Genomic DNA, 21000 nt, shown 5'->3' on the forward strand with positions numbered 1-21000 from the left:
GTCGGAGTAGTCACATTTTTTATTTTCCCGCTGGGGAAGAGGGCAGAGTATACATTTGTATTTGTACAATATTTAACAATCACTTTATTGAGGGCGAGGGGGGGGTTGGTTGGTTTTTTGGCACTTGCAGAAAAGCAGCAAGTGCCTTTTAACAGTAGTACAACAACCTGTGCCCAAAACACTGACAAATACAAAGAGGAAAGTTAAAGTAATCGCTCACCAAACTCGAGAGGTAACGAAGAGGAGATGGACTGAAAAAAACAAACTGGAGGGAGAAAGCAAAGCAGTCCTGCTGGTTGAGTATCTGAGGTAACAGATGTTCCATCAAGGATGCTACTGGAGTCCTTTTGCCCAGGGATGTGTATTGCAGCTTCCTGTGTTTTGTACCAAGTGTTCCTGATCAACAGAAATGTCTAAAAAGGTTAAAAAAGCTGGAAAAGAGGAGAGGGGTGATGGCTGATTGTGTGGATGCTGATGGGAGCAGGATGAGTCTCAGCACTGGTTGCAGGTGAGGTTTGGGAGCTGCACCGCTGCAGTTCCTGGGTGATCCCGCGCTCGGGGGGTTTGGGAATACCCAGGAAGGGCAGCATGCTTCAGCCCCCGCCAGCAGCTCTGAGGACGTGGGACAGGAACTCGTCACCCTCGACAGTCACACCCGGTGAGGCCAGGCAGGAGGGGACAGGGGCACAGCCCAAACCAACACTGCCAGCATCCTGCCCTTGCTGCTCTGAAGGGAAACGAGTCCATTCCCAAGCCCTGGGGCAGAGCAGCTCGGGGCCATTCTGCCCCATTTAAAAGCTTTGGGAAGGAGCAGCCTTTCCTCAGGGATGCTACATGATGCTGGGAAATCCCAGGAGTGGAACAGAAGTGAGCAGGGACAGCCCTGAGCCCGCAGCAGCTCCTTGGGAAGGGTCACACGCAAGGAGGGACTTGGATACAGCTGCAGTTTTTGCATCAGATTTCCAACAGCACAGCCCGTGGCTCTGGTTTTGCCAGGGAAGGGTCCGAGGAGCCCGTGGAAAGGATGGGGTTGGGATTTGTTCAGAACTCCGGGCCTGTCCTGCTCCGTGTGAAGTTGAATTAAAAGTGGAGCACAAATGGAAGCCACAGGGAAGTGTCCAGCCAAGGGGACACAAACTGGATTCCTTCTCCAACGGCCCCTTGGAGCAGGATCTGTGGGCACAGCAGTGCCACGGCCCTGGCTGGCATCAGCCCTTCCTCCCTCCCTGCCCAGAGCTGGCTCTGCTTCATCCATCGCATCCCACTGTTCCCAGGGATGAAGTTCCCAGCTCCAGGTTCCAGGAGCTGCCACCTGCTGCTCTCAGGAGACACTGGGAGTGGGCACACGGAGACAAGGACACAGCACACCACGGGCCGCTGCCGGCTCTGCGCTCCAGGGGGTTACAACATTTACTTTCCTTGGAATTTGGCGTGAAGGATCCAATCAATGCAGTGTGACAGGATTTGGGAGAAGCACTTTGGCACCCAGCTACCAGTCACTGTAATTCCAGCACAAGGCTTGACATCCTGAACTCCAGTGCTGGAGTTGTGAATTCCCATGTTTTTCCTCGTTTTCTGCGAGTCTGCGCTCTGGCCGTTGAAATTCCTTTCGTTACCTCGGAATGGTCATTGCATATCGTGAGCAGAACTAGGTTATCCCTGAAATTTGTAACATGTAGGATCTGCAATCTGTGGCTAGAACTTTGTGTGTGACTCCAGGCTCAACCTGTGGCTCACAGGCAGTGAGCTGCGCTCCCCTCCCATGGCACCGAGCTCTGAGTGGAGGGAAGCTGCAAATCTCCAAGCAAAGGGTGAGGAATTGGGGGAACTGAGCTTCCTGAGGTGATCCTGAAACAGTGACACAGCCCCCACTGCCTGGCGGGACAGGGAGCACGCGGCGACCTCGGCACAAACATAAATAGGAAAAAGACTCTTTTCAAAAAAAACAACAAGAATTCAGAGCTTTCCAGTGTCACAGCTCAGAGAAAATTTAAAATAAAAAAAAAGAAGTCATGCTTAAGGTTTCAAATATTCCTCAGACACAGCAAACCTAAATAGTATTCAGTTAAATAAATGGATGAGATACTCTGGGAAATGGAGGGAAAAGCTTTCAACTAAAAGAGGAAGGAAAATTTTCTTCCAATAAACAGCACTTTCTCTTTTTTTATACACAACAAGCGAGTACAAGAAAAGGCTAAAAACACGGCTCTAGGAATGGCCACTTCCTGGGGGCATGAAGCTTTCCCCTTCTTAAATAACACAGGGAATTGGGAATACATCATTTACAAAACACGGAGCGGTTTATTATTCCAATTAGTGTTGTCAATCATAATTTAGCGAGGTGGAACTGAGGTATACCTGGTTGAGGGAGGTTAAGTAATACTTGGAAGCCTCTTTGCTCTATCCCATTGATTACTCTTGTTTCTGTACACGGAACAGCAGCACACGGAACATTCACAAGCTGTGTCGTAGTCGCATTACAATAGTCATTTTATAAACAACAACGAATGCAATAAAAACAAGTTACCCTTTTTTTTTTTGTTGTTTTTAAATCTGAAATGAAATGTTTTTTGATTTAAAAAAAATAACAGTAGTTCATTTAAAGGAATTAGTGTCTTCTGACAGGGATTAAGAAATCTGATGTCAGTGTTTAAAATGCTCATTAGCCCGTTCAGGTCCGGGTTCTTCATTGTAAGTTCCTTATCAGCACGTGAGGGGTTTTCTCAGTCACGTCCTTCAGGTGTAAGCAGGGAATGCAGAAAGTCTCATGGATCCACGTTGGGGAGGAGGAGGGGGAAAACAAAGGAGAAACACCTCTTGGTGATGTTCCAGAGAGACTTACCATCCGTTCTTGCCACCCGGAACAGCGGTGACGCCAGCAGTCCGTGCGCTGTAGCAGCTCCAGTGAAGAGTCCTGTGGTCACTTCCATGACCAGTGCAACTATCATAGACTGGATTCTTTGGGAGGAAAGTCAACGTTTGTCACCATTGTGACCACAGTCACGATGTCCTCTGTTGTTATAATGTTAGTGAGTTTCTGCATCTGGATGATCCTCTCCTCCACGCAGCCCGCGGACAGCCGCGCCTCGGCGTCGTGATCCCAGCACTCCTCGATGGTCTCGCACAGCATCGCCATTCCCTGCGGGAAAGCAGCAGGGAAACGTCACATCCCAGAGGGCATCTCAAGGGACACCTGGCAAATGGGAACCTTTGTGTGCCACAGGATGTTTGGTGTGAACCTGGAGTGGCCCGTGGGGCCTCGGCTCTGCTTTGTTCTGACTATTGAACAAAAACTGGTCCATAACAACAGGGGGCAAATCCTTCCCTGTGGAATCCTTCCCTGCAGTGATGGAGCCTCCCCCTGGTTTAAAAAGCTGAATCCCTTGGCCACCAAATGGGACTTCACTGCAAAGTTCCTCCAGGATCCATTCTTCCACCAAAAAATGGAAAAGACCCCTCCCTTTCTAATACTGAAGAAAGAGCAGTCTAAGATGAGGCCTGTTTAAGCCCATTTAACTCCTGCTGGAATTATTAAACCTCTCCCAAAGGTTTATTAAACCTCTCCCAGTGTGATGGACACAACACGGCACGGACAGAACGCAGCATTCAGAGTCGGGTGGGTCGCACTTACAGAATGTTTCTGCCAGCACTCCCTTAGGACAGGCCTCTTCTTTTTGTGCACCACAACTTCCTGCATGTCCTCCAGGGAGGGGTGCTGGCCGATCTCCTCCTCGAAGGGCAGCATGTACTCATCCACGGGGCCTGCAGAGCGAACACCGGCTCAGCGGGGAGGGGAAGAGGGAAGATTGCCGTGTTGGCCAAGCTCCGACTCCCGGAGCGGGATGGGCTGGAAGGGATTTCCAGCCCCTCCAGTGCCACCGTGAGCTGGGCACCTCCCGGCAGGCAGGGAGTGCGTGCAGCTGGGCGGGGGAAGGTCGCTCACCGTCGGCGGCCGTGCAGCGCGAGGCCAACTCCCAGAGCACCAGGCCCATGGCGTACATGTCTATCCTCAGGAACGCGTCCCTTTGGAAGTTGATGGCACCTTCCAGCACCTCGGGAGCCATGTACCTGCGGGTGCCCACCTGCAAGGGCACCAGAACACCCAGGGTTGTGCCCAGAACCATCCCCAGCACGGGCACCAGCCCCGCCTGCTGCCACGTTAAATCCCTGCTTTGTCCCAGATTAAATGCAATCGTGGTTGTTCCTGCCTTAGGAATGAATCTTGGAAGTTTCATCCCTCAGTTTCTGAATAGTAATTAAAGAATTAATAAAATATTATAAAATTAAAGTTCTTGTCCAAATTGTCCAGTCAGGGTAAAAGGGGGGGATTGGCCATGCAAAGAGCCTGAGGAGGAATTCCCATTGACATCCAGATAACAGCAGGATCATTCCTGGAAATAACTCGGGATTTACCTGTCCATGGGTGTCTCCTGCAGACTTTCCAGCCTCAAACTTTAAAGCTAGACCGAAATCAGCAATACAAGCCGTGAGGTTGTTTTTCAGCAGCACATTCTTGCTTTTGATGTCCCTTTCAAGTTCAAGGAAAAAACACAAATTAGAGATCTGGACCACGAAATACAGATAAAACTCTAAGGAAAAAGGAAAAGCATAAAACAAGACACATTATTGTATGAAATGCAAGAAAATGATAAACAGGTAAGTTAAACAACAAAATAATAATCATAAAACCTTGGAGTGCCCTTGCAGACCTTCATGGGAATAAATGAGCCAGTAATTGGAACTGCAGTGTTGTGCTTGTTTTTAAGATAAATACAGCTGCATGATGGATATAGGGATACACAGAGATATGGATAAGGATGATGCATGTGGGATGCAGAGATGGAATGAGAACGTTGCAATCCAAGTGTGCAGTGACTGCAACTTTGTTTAAATAACACAGGGGGGAAAATAGCGCCTTGGAGGGGAGATCCAGGAATTCCTGCAGGACCACAGGGTGGTGATGGCTGCCTGCAGGACTGCCAGGTGTCCCTGCATTCCCAGGGCTGTACCTGTGGGAGATGGCTGGCTTGTGGCCGTCCTTCAGCCCCGGGATGTCCTCGTGCAGGTAGGCCAGGCCCCGGGCCATGGTCTGGGCGATGTGGCACAGCTCGTTCCACGACACCACGTTGGCCTTGAGGAAATCTGTCAGGGACCCCTGCAGGAAAACAGCCACACACCCAGCTCAGCCCCACTCCTGCAGGGAAAACCTGCAATTCCTGCAACTCACATCTGCAGGACCTTTCATTGTCCTTCTGGATGGACCAACAGCACTTTCAGAGTGAAATACTCTGAATAAACAGAGACAAAATCATTCAACACCAGTTTCAGAGTGAAACACTGAATAAATCTGAAGAGATTTTCAGAGTGAAACACACTCTGAACAAATATAAAGAGATTTTCAGAGTGAAACACACACTCTGAACAAATATAAAGAAATCAAAACTATTCAACTTAAAACTAAATGTATTCTTAATTAATTGTATTTGTGTTTCTTCCTTTTGCTGTCACAATAGAATCCATCTGTATCACTTCATTTTTATTCTTATCAACCAACAAGTGAACCAAAATTAAACCCCAAAAAAACTCTGCAAGATAGGAGGTTATGTGTTTTAGACAGGTTTAGAATAGACACAGTCTAAAAAGCAAAAAAAAGGCAGAATTAATTTTTGTTTATCTTCTAAAACAACTCCTCTATCAGTAAAACCTGACGAGGACTTTCTCAGCTGCCTGCAAACGAGCTGCACTGAGTTCACATCCAGTGAAAAGCCAGCAGCAAAGTGAGAGCTGCTTCAAATGTTACTTTCTTTACTGCCTGACTGCAGGTGTGTGAGCCTCTCCTGGGGCTGCTGTCCCTCTCCTGGGCTGCTGTCCCTCTCCTGGGCTGCTGTCCCTCTCCAGGGGCTGCTGTCCCTCTCCTGGGCTGCTGTCCCTCTCCTGGGCTGCTGTCCCTCTTGTGGGGCTGCTGTCCCTCTCGTGGGGCTGCTGTCCCTCTCCTGGGGCTGCTGTCCCTCTCCGGGGCTGCTGTCCCTCTCCTGGGCTGCTGTCCCTCTCCTGGGGCTGCTGTCCCTCTCCTGGGCTGCTGTCCCTCTCCTGGGGCTGCTGTCCCTCTCCTGGGCTGCTGTCCCTCTCCGGGGCTGCTGTCCCTGCCCCAGCCCACCTTCTCGTGGAAGGCAGTGATGAGCCACAGGTCGACGTCGATGCTGGAGCCGCGCTTCTCGGCGCCGATGAACTGCAGGATGTTGTCGTGCTTCATCCCGGGCAGGCTGTAGATCTCGTACTCGTTCTGCCACGACTGCTTGTCCTGCAAGCACAGCAGCACAGGCCCAGTTAGCCACCAAGAAATGGGATAGTGCCAGAGCTCACCCCTAGGCCGTGGTGGAAAAATCTCTCCTCCAACTGATGCTTTCAAAAAAAAGACTCAATAGTCTTCAGTTGTCTGGTCTCAAAGTAGGTTATTGCAAGTTATCTAAAAGATTTTCTCCTCTGGCTGCTGTGGTTTGCTCCCAGCTCAGGCAGAGGCACACACACACCCTGACATCCTCTCTGACCCCGACTGCTTCTTCTCTCCCACCCAGGGCTGCTGCTGTCTTTTATATGGGACATTACGTGTGACATGGTTACAGTTTTCCCCAATGCCTATTACCTATATTAAATGGTGATTTTCTATCTTTTATATGGGACATTACGTGTTACATGGTTACAGTTTTTCCCAATGCCTATTACCTATATTAAATGGTGATTTTCTATCTTTTATATGGTACATTACGTGTTACATGTTTACAGTTTTCCCCAATGCCTATTACCTATATTAAATGGTGATTTTCTCTCTTTTATATGGTACATTACGTGTTACATGTTTACAGTTTTTCCCAATGCCCATTACCTATATTAAATGGTGATTTTCTACTCTAAACCAACCTGTGAGTGCCAACATCACCAAGAACATGGAGGTGAGGAAGGAGAAAGAGGGAGGACAGGACAGGCCCAAATCCCAAATCCATCTTCAAACCTCTGACCCCCATGTACAAAACCAAACCCCCCCTGTACAGCACTCAGAAATTCTTCCCTCTACTTTGTGACTGCTTCTACTCTAATATCTAAACTTTTGTGACTTCTTGCTCTTCCTGCAAGGTTGGTAACTCATTCCATGGCTCAAACCCAAAATCCCAGCTGTTTCCAGCTGTGCCAGGGTCTCAAATGCTTCTGACCTGGGCCTGGAACCTCCAAAAATGTCTGAGGGACATTTTGAGTTCTGACAGGATAGCAGGGGCTGGCCATGGGGGGAGTTTGCTACCAGAGTTTGGGAATGGTCTGTCAAAAAATACGTGGAGTTTCTTGTGCAATATCAGGATCCCGTAGTGTTTGTTCTGCAAGGCAGCCCCTGGATCACTGTGAGGGAACAAATTCCTGCAGCTCGAGCAGCAGGGGGTGCTTTAATCCATGTAAAACCCATCCCAGTATCACCATCCTGCACCCCTCTGTGCTCTCCAAATTCCTCAACCCATTTAATGCAAGGCACAGCTCTGCGAGGGCACTTGCTGGGCACTGAGTGCTATGGCACTTAATTGAGGCATGGTTAATTGGAACAATCACTCCAGGCTTTGCATTTCAGGACATTCCTTCTAACTGCAATTTAATTTGATTATTAACTGGTCAAGAGGTGGGTGAGAGCTGCTTAAAATTACGGATGCAGAATATTTTTATGACCAGAAACCCACATTTCACAGAGCTTATGTTTCAGCAACGTGGTGCCTGCAGTAAAATACTTATTTTAAACCACTAAAACTCTTCCTGCATCTTTTACACCTCAAGGCCATTTCCACTTGGATTTACAGGATTATTGGGCCAAGAAAAGCTGTTTTAATGTGAGGAAAAACCAGGACCCCGAGAGTTCTGCTCACCTGGATGGGGAATATTTTGACTGCAACGTATTCATTGAGCAGCTGAGCTTTCCACACACACCCAAATCTCCCCCTGGCTTTGATCTCCAGGAGCTGCAGCGGCTTCAGACCCATCAGGGGAGACGGCGGGGGAGGCCCAGGATCCTGCAATCAGGAGAGACCATTAATTAACGCTGCCCTTGTTAATGGCATTAATTCCCATCATCCCTGACAGCGCTACAGATAAAGGGCTGTAAATGGGGAGAGCCTGGGATCAGCCAGCCAAACCCCACTGCAGCAAATCCCAAAGATCCAGGCACAAAGGCCAGCCCTGGGAAATGGGATTTGAGACACCTCAGCAGGGATTGCCACAGGGATGGGACACACAGCAGGACCCAGGGAACCACCTCAGCAGCAGGGAAGGACAGTGGAAATTAGGGAATAATGGAATCAGGTGGGAAAACAAGGCAGAAATTCAAGAGTAATGGAATCAGGTGGGAAAACAAGGCAGAAATTGGGGAATAATGTGATCAGGTGGGAAGCACAGCAGAAGTTAAGGAATAATGGAATCAAGTGGGAAAGCACAGCAGAAATTAAGGAATAATGTGATCAGGTGGGAAAGGAAAGCAGAAATTAAGATATAATGGAATCAGGTGGGAAATGACAGCAGAAATTAAGGAATAATGGAATCAGGTGGGAAATGACAGCAGAAATTAAGGATTAGTCTAATCAGGTGGGAAGAAAGCTCAGCAAAAATTAAGGACTACTGTAACCAGGTGGGAAAGCACAGCAGAAATTAAGGAACAAAGATAATCAAGCTTTACTTGTTACATTTTTGAGAGCTGGAATTGCAATGAGCCCCATGGATGCATTGAAGGTTTCTGTGTTTATCTGAGGTGTGGGACCTCTGAACCCTGCAGATGCACAGCTGGGGTCAGCCCCTCCTGCCCCATTTCCCTGCTCCCAACTTTGCCAGTGAGCTCCTGAAATCCCAGAAATGGGCTGGAATGACACTGCAGAGCTGATCTGCTCCTGTGCTGCAGGACTGGCACAAGTGAGGTGAGACAGAGCTCCCACAGGGCAATCCATGGACTCTTAACCCCATATCCATAACCCCATTCCCATATCCCACACTACAGCCTGGGACCATTCCCCTTCCTGGCAAAGGGGAGGGGACAGTTAATTGCACACCCTGGATTTTCTGTTTTGCTGTGTCACATCAGCTGAACAGAACCAGCAGATTCTCAATTTTATTGCCAAAGCTCTGCTTCCTTCTGGGCTGGCCCTTTCCCTCCAGGTGGGATTAGCGTGTCCCTCTATAAAAACTCCAACAATCCACCCAAAGTTTTCCAAAATCCTCCAAAACACCCCTTTTTCCTCTATTTTCTCCAAAGAGAAAAGATGTTTTCAAGAGAATGAAAACCACCAGAGGAGATGCTTCTACAAGAGAGAGGAGAGCGCTCAATAACGAGTTAAATGTTTGAGCACTTCCATCAAAACCATGAAATCCTGTGCAGGTTAAAGACACATTTTGTGACAAACTGTGGGGTTGAGAACCCTTTTACTGTGGGGACAATGGAGACAAGTGCTGAGAACACAAGTCCTGAGAGTTTCGGTGCAGGAATCAACATCCACTCTCTGCTTTCTTCTACAGCAACAAATAAATTAAAAAGAACAAGCTCCAGAGAAAGATTCAGTGCAGAGGAACCTCACTGCACAAATTACTAACTAGAAAAAGAATAAACAGCATTTGAAATTCAAATTAGAGACACACTGCAACACTGTCCCCAAAAAGGAGGAAATCCTTTTGTCAATGTGACAGCGACAGGCGCTTGAAGTTGTGGCATCGACATTTGCAGCACAGAAAACCAAGTTTGAGAGTGAAGATTTCCCTCCCTTGGTGCCTTTCATTCCCTGCCAGAACCCTCTTGGAATATTCCAGGCACCAGAGAAAGCAGTGCCCTCAATTTGTAAAACACAAACTGTACTAAATAAATATTTGTAAATCCAGTTTGTTGTTGTTAGAAGAGGAAGTGGGAACGAGATGCTCAAATTTATCCCCCACAGACAACCCTGATTTAATGAACTGCTCGAGTTCAGAACCTGCTGCCTTGTCTGAAGCAGAGGAATTGGTGGGAAATGACCCCAAATCCCCCTTTGCTCTGGTGGCTTGGGTTCCCCTTCCTTCTCACAGCCTCCTCCCAATAAACTGCTGGCATTTGGAAGCACTTGGTGCCTGAATTCTTCCCCAGCCACCAGGAAAACCAAACACCTCCAAGATTTGCTGAACCCAGTTCCAGCATCTCTGCCAAGAGCTGGAAGTGAAAGTGGCAGGGAAACCTGGTGCTTTCCTAATTCCCCATTAGACCACAACACTTCCCATACACCAAATTCCCTATTTCCTACAAATCCCTGGCTCTCCCCACCACATTCCCAGCACCACGTGGGAAGCAGAATTCCTGCTGTTAACTCAACTGCAAAGAAAAGTTTTCCTTTTTTTTTTTTTTTTTTTTTTTTTTTCCCCTTGATTTTTTCTAAGCGCCTTGGTTAAAATCTAACTCCAAACTCTGCAGCTCCAGGGACTGATTATACACAGAAACATTCCCTGACAATATTTCCAAGGAAAATGGTTTAATGTTCCAGAAACCCCATTATTCCTGTGTGGCTTTGGGGTTGATTTCTGTAGTACCAAGGCCACAGTGCCAGAAGGGATGGCAGGGGGATAAATTTGGCTTCCAAATTTCCCAGCTGTCCAAAAATCCAGGGTCCAATTCCCTTTTCCTGCCCTCCCCTCGGACTGAGTCACAGGGAGAAATCTTCCTCCAGGAATGGGGTTCCTTAAGTGTCCCCAAAAATGGGTCTGGAGATCAGAAAGCAGCTCAGCAATTGTGGAACTCAAATCCATGAACAGCAGCTCCGAGATCCAAGGAACTCTGGGAACTCTTTACAGAGGCAAAGTCAGGAAAATACTCAAATATTTAAATTTTTAATACATTGAAACCATTAAATTTTCTTCTAAGCTGCATTTCCAAGGTATTTCAGGTATTAATTAGAGAACTTTAATGATGACAGGAATTGAGCATTTTTATTACACCTCAAATCTCGATGTTTTCAACATTCCATTAAAAAGCGGAGCAGGAATGATCCAATTTGTGAATTAAGTGACTTGGAGTTATAATGAATATAAATAAGTAAAAATTATGAATATAAATATCCCCTGGTCAGTGGGAAAAATGAAGACGGAGTGGTGAAGGAATGTTTTTCTTTTTTCTCCAGATGATCCATTTTTGTGAGTTCCTGTACCACACAAAACCCCAGATCAGCACGGGGAGACCCCAGAGCCCCAATTTGGTTTTGTCCCAGGGGGGAGATGGGAAGGGAGAGCCAAGGACAAGGTGGGATGTGCCCTTTGCTTCCAGGGAAAGCCGTGCTGGGCTGATGGATCCCCCTGGCCCTGTGCTCCAGGATCCATCCCTGACTGCACATCCTGACCCCAGCACTCTGCAGCTCCAGGGAATTTTAGGAAATCCACAGGCTAAAGGTGCATTTTTAAACCACACATGCTGATGGATGGCTTGTCCAAAATACTGAGAAATCACAATTCAGAGCAAACAACGTCTCCCACATCCCCAGCAAGCCCCAGAGCCAGGAACAAACATCCTCTTACCTCAATCATTATATGAAAGGCGTGCTTGCAGAGAGGGAAAAAACACAGGCAAGAGAAATTACTATTTACACCCGGAATGGGATACAAAAACAGCTTACAGGAGACAAAGTCAATTATTTGTGAGTTAATGACAGGAATCTTCACGGGCACAGCAAAACTTGCCCACACCAGAACACATAATTTAAAACAAGGAAATGCAGTCTTGTTAGTAAGGGAAAACGAGGAAAACAAGATTATCCCATAGAAAATTAACGGGATTCTTTTGTAATTGCACGGAGAAACGGCCACTGCAGGTGTGCGGAGCCGCGGTAGTGCTGGACACGTGGAACTTCCAGAGGCGAAATTCCAGAGCCCGGGACGGGAACCCCTCCCTGCAGCGCTCCCGCTGCCCGCCAGGGGGCAGCGCCGCGCCAGGGAAACGCCCGCCCTGAAACGGAACCGGACCAGCCCTGATCGGCACCGATCAATGAACCGGACCAGCCGTGATCGGCACCGATCAATGAACGGAACCGGACCAGCCGTGATCGGCATCGATCAATGAACCGGACCCGAGCCGTGATCGGCACCGATCAATGAACGGAACCGGACCAGCCGTGATCGGCACCGATCAATGAACCGGACCAGCCGTGATCGGCACCGATCCATGAACCGGACCAGCCGTGATCGGCACCGATCCATGAACCGGACCAGCCGTGATCGGCACCGATCAATGAACCGGACCCGAGCCGTGATCGGCACCGATCCATGAACCGGACCAGCCGTGATCGGCACCGATCCATGAACCGGACCCGAGCCGTGATCGGCACCGATCAATGAACGGAACCGGACCAGCCGTGATCGGCACCGATCAATGAACCGGACCAGCCGTGATCGGCACCGATCAATGAACCGGACCAGCCGTGATCGGCATCGATCAATGAACCGGACCAGCCGTGATCGGCACCGATCAATGAACGGAACCGGACCCGAGCCGTGATCGGCACCGATCAATGAACGGAACCGGAGCCGAGCCGTGATCGGCACCGATCAATGAACGGAACCGGACCCGAGCCGTGATCGGCTCCGATCAATGAACGGAACCGGACCCGAGCCGTGATCGGCACCGATCAATGAACGGAACCGGACCCGAGCCGTGATCGGCACCGATCAATGAACCGGACCCGAGTCGTGATTGGCTCCAAGCAGCACCAGACCCGAGCCGTGATCGTCACTGGATCAATGAATGGCACCGGACCTGAGCCGTGAACGGCACAGGATCAATGACCGCACTGGACCGGATCAATGAACGGCACCTTGGACCTGATCAGTGAACAGCACTGAACCTGATCAATGAATGGCACTGGGCCAGATCCATGAATGACACTGGACTGGATCAATGAACAGCACCAAACCTGATCAGTGAACGGCACCAAACCAGATCAATGGCCGGCACCTCGGACCTGGGCTCCAGCACCGAACCTGATCAATACATGCACAAAGAGAGGGGAACTCCAACACTCTGCACCCAGCAGGCACTGAGAGGGAGAAATCCCAATCCTGAAGATTCCTTCCAACAATGCCGGGAGCAGTTTATGGTGTGGAACAAGATCCAGGCTAAAGGCACGTCCCAAGATTTCAGTGACCCCCTGCTCGTGCCGTTTTCTTCCCTTCTGTGAACAACCTCCGTGGAGATGCCTCCGTTCCTCCTCCTGCACTTTGGACTGGAGGTCCTGGAACAGCATTCCCAGAGGAGCTGGGGCTGCCCCTGGATCCCTGGAAGTGTCTCAGTCCAGCTTGGATGAGCCTTGGAGCAGCCTGGGATAGTGGAAGGTGTCCCTGGGGCAGTGGAAGTGTCCCTGGACACAGTGGAAGTGTCCCTGGACATGGCAGGGGTGGGATGGGATGAGTTGTGAGTTTTCATCCAACCCAAACTGTTCCAGGGTTCTGTGACTCACCTGAGCCATCTCCTTTCTCCTTTCTCCAGGAGATGCTCCTGAGCCATCTCCTGGATGGGATGGATGTTGGAAAAGAGGGAATTCAAGCCCCCGTCTCCAGCTGCCTTCCCCTTCTCCCCCGCTCTGCCTTCACACCTTCAGGATGCTCCAGAGCACGGGGCCAGCAGGAGCCTTTCCCTGTGCCTTGCTGAGCACAAACTTCCCTTTCTCCAAATAATTCATACCAGATTAATACCGCTAATTAATCCAGGAGGATTCATTCCATAAACCTGTAAGAGAACTCTGAGCACTGGGATCCACCAGAATCTCCTCCACCATCGGTCAGGGCAGCTCCAGAGCAGAGCAAAACCTACCCCAAGGGGCTGAAAGTCTTTTTTTTTTCCAGGCCTATTCATTATTAAAGTTCTCCAGCTCTGGAGAATTATGGAAATTCCTCAGCAATAAGCAGAAATATGTATGAATTCAACCTTTGTGCTCTGACCATAATGAGAAACTGCAAAAATGAAGCTCTGAGAAATGAGCCCCGTCCCAAACCTCTCACCCCTCCCTCGAGGGATCAGCTTCCCCCACACTCTGATAAATTCCACACACATGGAAACTTTACAAGGATGTATTTATGCTCATTAACACCTCTGGATTATAAACCAGTGTCCTCCCCTTCAGCCCACAGAGCATCACCTCAGGCTCCCAGCAGAAATCCAAGAGGCACCAGCTAAAGGGTATCAGGCTACAAAAGAAATGCAAATCTGAGATTTATGTCAGCAATTCCCTCTGATAAACAAAAACAAAAACTGGAAGCATTAACCCCCCTCAGAACCCCTATCACCCACACAAATGTACACAAACACACTCACTGCTGTTTGTGCTGCCTGAAAACAAACTCTAATGGGTTTATTACAATATTTGGAACCAATTAGACCAATAAAACCCTGAGCAGTGTGGGGTTTTCCCAAAATTTGGGCTGCCCACAACCATTCTGATCTGTAAAAGCTGCACGTGGCTTTTGGGTGCTTTCACACAAATTTTTCCCTCTGTTATAGATTTTAACTTGTATCAATGGATAATCAGGAAAAATAAAAAGGATCCAGTTTCAAGCTCCTCACCCACTGCACATTCAGGGCTCCTGATTTGCAGTAACTTTCCAATCTCTTTTCCCATTTTCTATCACCTGGTTTCTCCCTGTGTGTGTTTTTCAAGTAGCCATTAATCTTCCCAGGTCTGGATTCAATCCTTGAAAAAAAACATGTCTCCCTTGCATTTTTCTAGTGTTGAAATGTTTCTATTAAAATATTTGTGACAATAAGAAGAAAAAAAAATGTGGCTTTTGGAAGACCAAAATGGGAAAAACCTGAACAGCTGATTTAGTTCTTCCTTCTCCAGCAGGAAACTGGGATTTTCCCAGGGTGGAAAGATCTTCCCAGAAATTTCAAGTGCATCAGGTAGATTTATGAATTCCTGTGGTCAGAAATTCAAACCTCTCTTTGAGCCCAGAGAGTTTGACCATTTCAGAAGAAATCCCCAACACAGGTCACAAAGAAAATAAGAAAATCTACAAAGCCTTTTCTCAAGCCTCTCAACACAATTATTACTTCAAAACCAACCCAAAGCCAAAAAAGCAACCGTGATGCAGTAAAATCCTGCCCAGCTGGGCACCCAGGGAAGTCCTGGAGGTGAATGATTCCCTGCTCCTGGGGCTGGGACACGGGGGGAGCTGCCAAACCCAAGTGGGGCTGGTGGCAGCTCTGTGGGAGGGGTGACAGTGGCACCATCAGCTCCAGGGTGGGAACAGCCCCTTGGAAGCTGCACTGACAGCTCTGGCCACAGCTCAAGGCTTGGCAGGAGGAAGGGAGCACCACGGAGCAGCTCCCTGCCATCCTCACTCCAGTTCTGCTGGGAATGGTTGGGGAGAAACCTGGATTACACCTAACTGCAGCCCCAGTGTTCCCCAGTGCAAAGGAACCAGATCCCAGCACCTCTTTCTGCAGAGAACTGCACACTATCAGATATTTAAAATAGCAATCTGATCCTTTGGATGAATTTATGTTTGCTGAATCAAATAGAAATAAGGAGACAGAACAGTTCTTAAGTGTTTTCCACACACACAGATGTATTCAGCAAGCATGGATTTGTTAATAACTCACTGGAGAACACAGAAAGTGGCAGATTTGATGGAATTTGACAGCTTTCACTGGGTACTTCCCCACACAGCACTGAGGCACAGTGAGCAGCACAAACAAGCCAAGACTAATCGTCCTTTATGTCTCATTACAGGTTCAAACATTTCTTACAGTGTATTTCTTGTTTTTTTCTTTTTAAATATTCCAAACGATTTATTTCTCTTTGCTCTCTAATCTTCTACTTATCACCAAATTCTTTCACAATTTCTCATTCTTCGTTTTTATCTTTTGCTTATTTTTCTTCATTTTTATCTTTTACTTATTTCTCATCCATCCTTTCATTTTTTCCTGGAAGTCTGGTACCAGTTCGGTATTCCCACTGTTTCTGGGAATAAACCAAGGGAAAAGGGATAACTTTTATCTGGATCTCACATGGAGCAATGTCTGTTTTTCCTGCTGTACACCTGACGTGTCCATTCTACCACTGCTACACAAAGAATTAAACCAAATCCATTCACCTACAAACTCCACTCATGCCCCAATTATTCAATATACTATTAACAGATTAATTGCACAAATACTTCAGAGTTTATTTGTGGTTATAAAGTTCCCAATACTTTCCCTCCCTTCCTGCTTCCCCTGTCTCCTGCTCAAACCAGCTGTAATTAAATTTCAAGTGGGAACCACTGCTCTGCTGCATAAGGGAGAGTGTTTATACACTGGATTTACATAATAATTCCGGGTAGTTTTTCAGGCACAAGTGGCTTTTCCTGACTTTCCACATGAGCCTTAATGCCTGTTCACCACAAGATAGGAAAATGTTGTTGCCCCACAAGCACCAAGGTACATTTATCCCAAAGATACAATCTGAGCATGAACACAACAGCTGATTATCCTGTTTATTAAAAGTGTAGGTGTCCATCCTGCCCCAAACACAATCCAAGGAAAAAACTGCAGCAAAAGGAGGGAGAATCAGAATTCAAGTTCCTGATACCCCACACATATTTCACATTCACTTGCTTTTCCATGGCTTCATCCATGACTTAATTTCTTCAGGAAGTCAATCCCACACTGGAATTATCCCCACAATTAGCAGTTATGAATTTGCTCTCCCAGCAAAGACCACTGGGTTGATGTAAAGTCCCAAATCCATAAAATGGGAGCTGGATGAACTAATTATGCTGACAGATTGCAGGGAGTCTGAGGAGCTGCAATCCTCTCTGCAAGGACAGCAAACAGACTTTTTTCTTCTAAATTATGTTCTTTTCATTTGGCAACAACATATGGCCACTGCCTCTCCCCAAATTCCTCTTATCTATTACTGAGAAACTGAAACCAAAACACTTGAGTTATCAACCCCAGGCAATGCTGCTTCCTGCAGCACCCTCCTGTCAAGCAGCAGCACTGGAAAAATCCCAGGAGCTGGAGCACGCAGAGATCAGTCCTTGGCAATCCTACCCAAAATAACAAGAGTTTTCATTTTAATCATAAATAACATCACTGTAGGACAGGTCATGTATTCTGGTCTATGCACCGAGTTAGAAGCTCAAGTTAATTCCTACTGCAAAAATCCAAATTATTTATCTCTTCATTTCCACAACTTCTTCAACTTTTTTGCTTTGGTCTCTAGAATTTACTGGTTTAACTCCTTCCATAAAAGCCTCCTAATCTCAGTTGGATCTCCAGATGTAACTGAAGGAAGAGAAATTCCAATGTTAGCACTAATTCCAGCTCCAGGATCAGCTGGAGCCTCCCCACAGCAGGAATTGCACACACAAGAGCCCCAGAAGGTTTGTCTGGATGCACAATTGCCAGGTTACATTCAAGTGTAGAGCCCTCAACCTCATCCTTTCGACATAAAACACAAACACCCCTAGAACTGAAACATTTCAAGACAAAACAGAAAATACAAAAACAATAGGAAAAAGATGACAAGAATCACAACGCATGAGCTGAGCTATGAAGGTTTTAACATTCCCTATGCCTGTATCCCAGCTCCAGGCTTCCTTAAAACCAGCTCATCCTCTCTTAGCTGCTATTTTCTGAACACCTCAAATGGCCAAGATGAAGTGGCAACTCTTTTTTTGTTTCCAGCTAAGCATTACAGCTCAGCCCTCAGCATGCCTTCACTGTGTCTTTGCCCTCTATGTTGAGTTTTTCTCCTCCCAAACAAAGAGATGCATAAAAACATGAAGCAGTTGCTCATCTATTCATCAAAGAATAATTAATAAGGCTGTTTAAGTAAAGCTTAATTCTCTGCTTTAGGGGAGAGCAAGCGTTAGGACCTCGAAATCAGGAGGGGAACAGAGAGCCCAGCTATGAGACAGATCCCCTTGAGGAATGGTTTGGCCCTTGAAAAACCCCAAATCCTGCAGCAGGGGCTCACCTGGGTGGGAACAAGCACTGGAGGATAGGCCAGCTTGTGATGTCTGTACATCCAGAAGGAGAAGAGCACAATCACTGCAATTCCCATGATAGGCACCAAGGAGTAGAGCAAGGTGTTGAACAGAGGTGGCTTCGGTGTAACAGGATTGGAAGTTGCTGAAGGGAAAAGAAAAAACACACAGCTTTTAAGGAACAAAACCAGGCAGTGTTTGAAATGTGCAGCAGGCTGATTTTCTAACAGCTGCTGCCATCATCACAGCAGGCTCCCAGTAGCTGATTAGCCAGCACAAACTAACAGCTGGTTAAAAGGCAGCACTTTGGAGAGCAGGGGAATAACTCAGATCTCAGCACAGCAGAACTCTGGGCCCCCAGCAGCCTACAAGGGCCAAAGGGTGTTCGTATTCCCAGGGGATTGCAGGAATTCCTCACCTAACGAACTAAAACCAACCAATACAGAGATTTGGCAACAACCTGCCAGCTCTTCTGAGCCTGGCTGGAAGGAGGAGTTCTCCAGGTGAAGACATTTCCACATGATCTAAAAAAGGCTCTGCAGGAGCTGCTTCCAAGGCAGCCACAGCCCCCTGGGGCAAGAGAGGGCTCAGGAGAGGGAAGAATGTCAATTATTGCCTTAGCAGCATCACTGACAAAAATGACAACAATATCTCCTGGGTCAACAAAGGCTATTTTAATCTCACAGAAAATGTCCTTTCGTTTCATAAACAACTTCCTCTGGCTATTTGGTACACAAGACATTTGCTGGTTTCAGCTCAGTTATTAACATCACTTGGTTTTCCAGCAGATTCCTGACTGGAAGAAGACAGGCAAGAAAAATCAAATCACCTTTCAGCTGTTGTTTTTTAAAATAATTATTTGTTAAGTCTGGCTAATTTGATCGTGTTTCAGAACCACAGAATATGCTGAGTGGAAGAATCCACAAGGATCCTGTGACCTGGGAGGAAATTCTTTTCCCCTTTTTAGATACTACTGTGTACGTTTACAGAGAAATTCAGAAGGTCCAGGAGGGATAAAGAGGATTTATTGAAGAAAAGGAGCATCCCCAGGCTGGCACAGGGATACAAGGATGAGAAGGGTCCAACAATTTACACCCTTAGAGGAGCTTAACCATGTAATTAAGGTAAGATTTGACAATAACTTCTATATCTTAAACCAGGCAATTATTCCAGATTATCCTTCCTTCCCACCCTTGGAAAGAGCTCAAGTACCTGTTATTGATTTTCCAGGAAAGCACCTTTCCAAGTGGAATAAATGAACTGGCACTGCACAGAACCCTGTGGCAGGAAAGGCAGGACTTTTGGGAAAGTCTGAGCTGCTGAAAAAGCAGGATGTGGAACACTGCTGTCAGGAGGAACTTACGCTGCGTGACCTCCATCTCCGGGAAGTAGAAGAAGCGCTCGTTGCACATGTTGCCCTCACAGCAACAGAAAAACACATCAGGGCTGTCCTTCTTCTCTATGCAATCATTCCTGCAAGGGAGAAGAGGAAAAAGTTCATTCATCTCCAGCTGGTTTGTCTTTGTTCAAAAAAAAAAAAAAAATTTACGTGCCCAGCTTTCAGGTTTCCAAAGTGAACTTTGTTAAATCGACCGTGACCAAAGTAACAGCTAAATCTCATGAAATAAATTAGATTTTGATATTTTATACTGTGTGAAATTTTATTAAAACAGAAACACATTTTTGTCATTTTTAAGATAAAGTTAAACAAAACCACCACCAGACTGAGGAACAGTTCACAAGCTAGATTTAAACAGGACAAGCAAGTGATCAAACAAGGCTGGAGATAAGTGAGAAGGAGAATTTTTAAATTTTATTGTATTTGTAGAAAGAAATGGTAAAATTTCTACAATATCCTCTGCCTACATTATGCTCAGGGACAGGGTTTATTTCATTCTCTGAATTAATTGCAGGAATGGCTTTTTTATTAATATTCTGCTAACAAGTAAGCTGAAACCATTCCCATCAGGAAAGAAAAAGCAGCAACCAGGAGCCAACCTTACAACAAAACTGGAAAAAGCTGAAGAAATATTGAAGGATTTTAAACACAGCTGAAGATTGTCAGGGAGGTTTTGGGCTCATCTTCAAAACTTGGGGTTATTCCCTGGAGCCAGCTCTGGCTGTCACCCCGTCCTGTGACCTCCAGGGGACATTTTGTCTTTGATGTCCTGGATCTGCTGCTGTTTGGAGTCACCCCCACAGCTCCCAGAGCAGCAAAGGCACCCCACGCTCAGAGATAAGATTTGGGCTGCTCTGGACAAACACAGCACTGGGTGTCATTAGCACAAGTTACTTAATGAGCACTTGCAGTCACTCACTTTCCAGCTCCTTCCTGTTTGATTTCTTCTTCCAATTTCTTTTCTTTGCTCAAGGGAGGATTTTATCTCATGATTTTAGGATTTTTTTTAGATTGTGGGACTGAGCTTTAAACTGTCGTTAAAGCAGAAAACAGCCTGGGCTGGGGGACAACTTGATTTGGGAGAAAGGACTTTAAGGTTTTTTTCTAAAAATTTAACTTCTAAGAAATACAAAAAAATATTTTAGTGAAAATTGCTGAAACAATTCCTCAATTCTTTTTAATGATGATCCACTGTGGATCTATTTCTTAATTCTCTGCCTTCCCAAATAATAAATGTTTTGGGCCAATAAAACTCAGTAGAATATTTTAAAAACTGCAACACCATTGCTTAAGAGAGTCATGACCTTTATTCAGTCAGCATCTAACAAACCCCAAGTCCTGCTGTTACTGCTTGTGGGTTCTTGCTGGACCATCTGTTATCAACAAAATAACTGGAAGTTTAGAATATTCTTAGAGCTGCCATTGAGCTTATTAATAAACTGCCAAAATACTTCCATGATCTGGTAAATTGCAGACACAAAGTGCTGACTTTCCAACTCTAAAGACTTTGGAAAAATCAATGAGAGAATTTTGCATCCTGGATGCAATAATTATATTTGAACTGTTTGGCAATAACAATAATCTATTATTTATTAATGGACTAAAAA

General features: G+C 46.6%; 1 protein-coding gene across 3 annotated transcripts in view; it reads right to left on the bottom strand.

Moving 5' to 3' along the window:
* Position 1: 1 nt before the first annotated feature.
* ACVR2A (activin A receptor type 2A) overlaps positions 2-21000 on the bottom strand; it is a 52786-nt gene continuing 31787 nt past the window's right edge. For 2 of the 3 annotated variants that reach the window (XM_077784891.1, XM_077784892.1), the window contains exons 3-12: positions 19358-19467; positions 17985-18139; positions 11548-11571; positions 7902-8045; positions 6158-6301; positions 5010-5155; positions 4414-4528; positions 3944-4082; positions 3632-3762; positions 2-3139 (exon numbers count right to left, since the gene is read on the bottom strand). In XM_077784891.1, the coding sequence (XP_077641017.1) occupies positions 2945-3139; positions 3632-3762; positions 3944-4082; positions 4414-4528; positions 5010-5155; positions 6158-6301; positions 7902-8045; positions 11548-11571; positions 17985-18139; positions 19358-19467 (1303 nt within the window). In that variant the 3' untranslated portion in view covers positions 2-2944. The remainder of the gene's footprint in view (positions 3140-3631; positions 3763-3943; positions 4083-4413; positions 4529-5009; positions 5156-6157; positions 6302-7901; positions 8046-11547; positions 11572-17984; positions 18140-19357; positions 19468-21000) is intronic. The other variant, XM_077784893.1, reaches the window with a different exon arrangement.

The sequence above is a fragment of the Lonchura striata genome, chromosome 8 (assembly GCF_046129695.1).
Source record: "Lonchura striata isolate bLonStr1 chromosome 8, bLonStr1.mat, whole genome shotgun sequence".
Classification (NCBI taxonomy): Eukaryota; Metazoa; Chordata; class Aves; order Passeriformes; family Estrildidae; genus Lonchura; species Lonchura striata.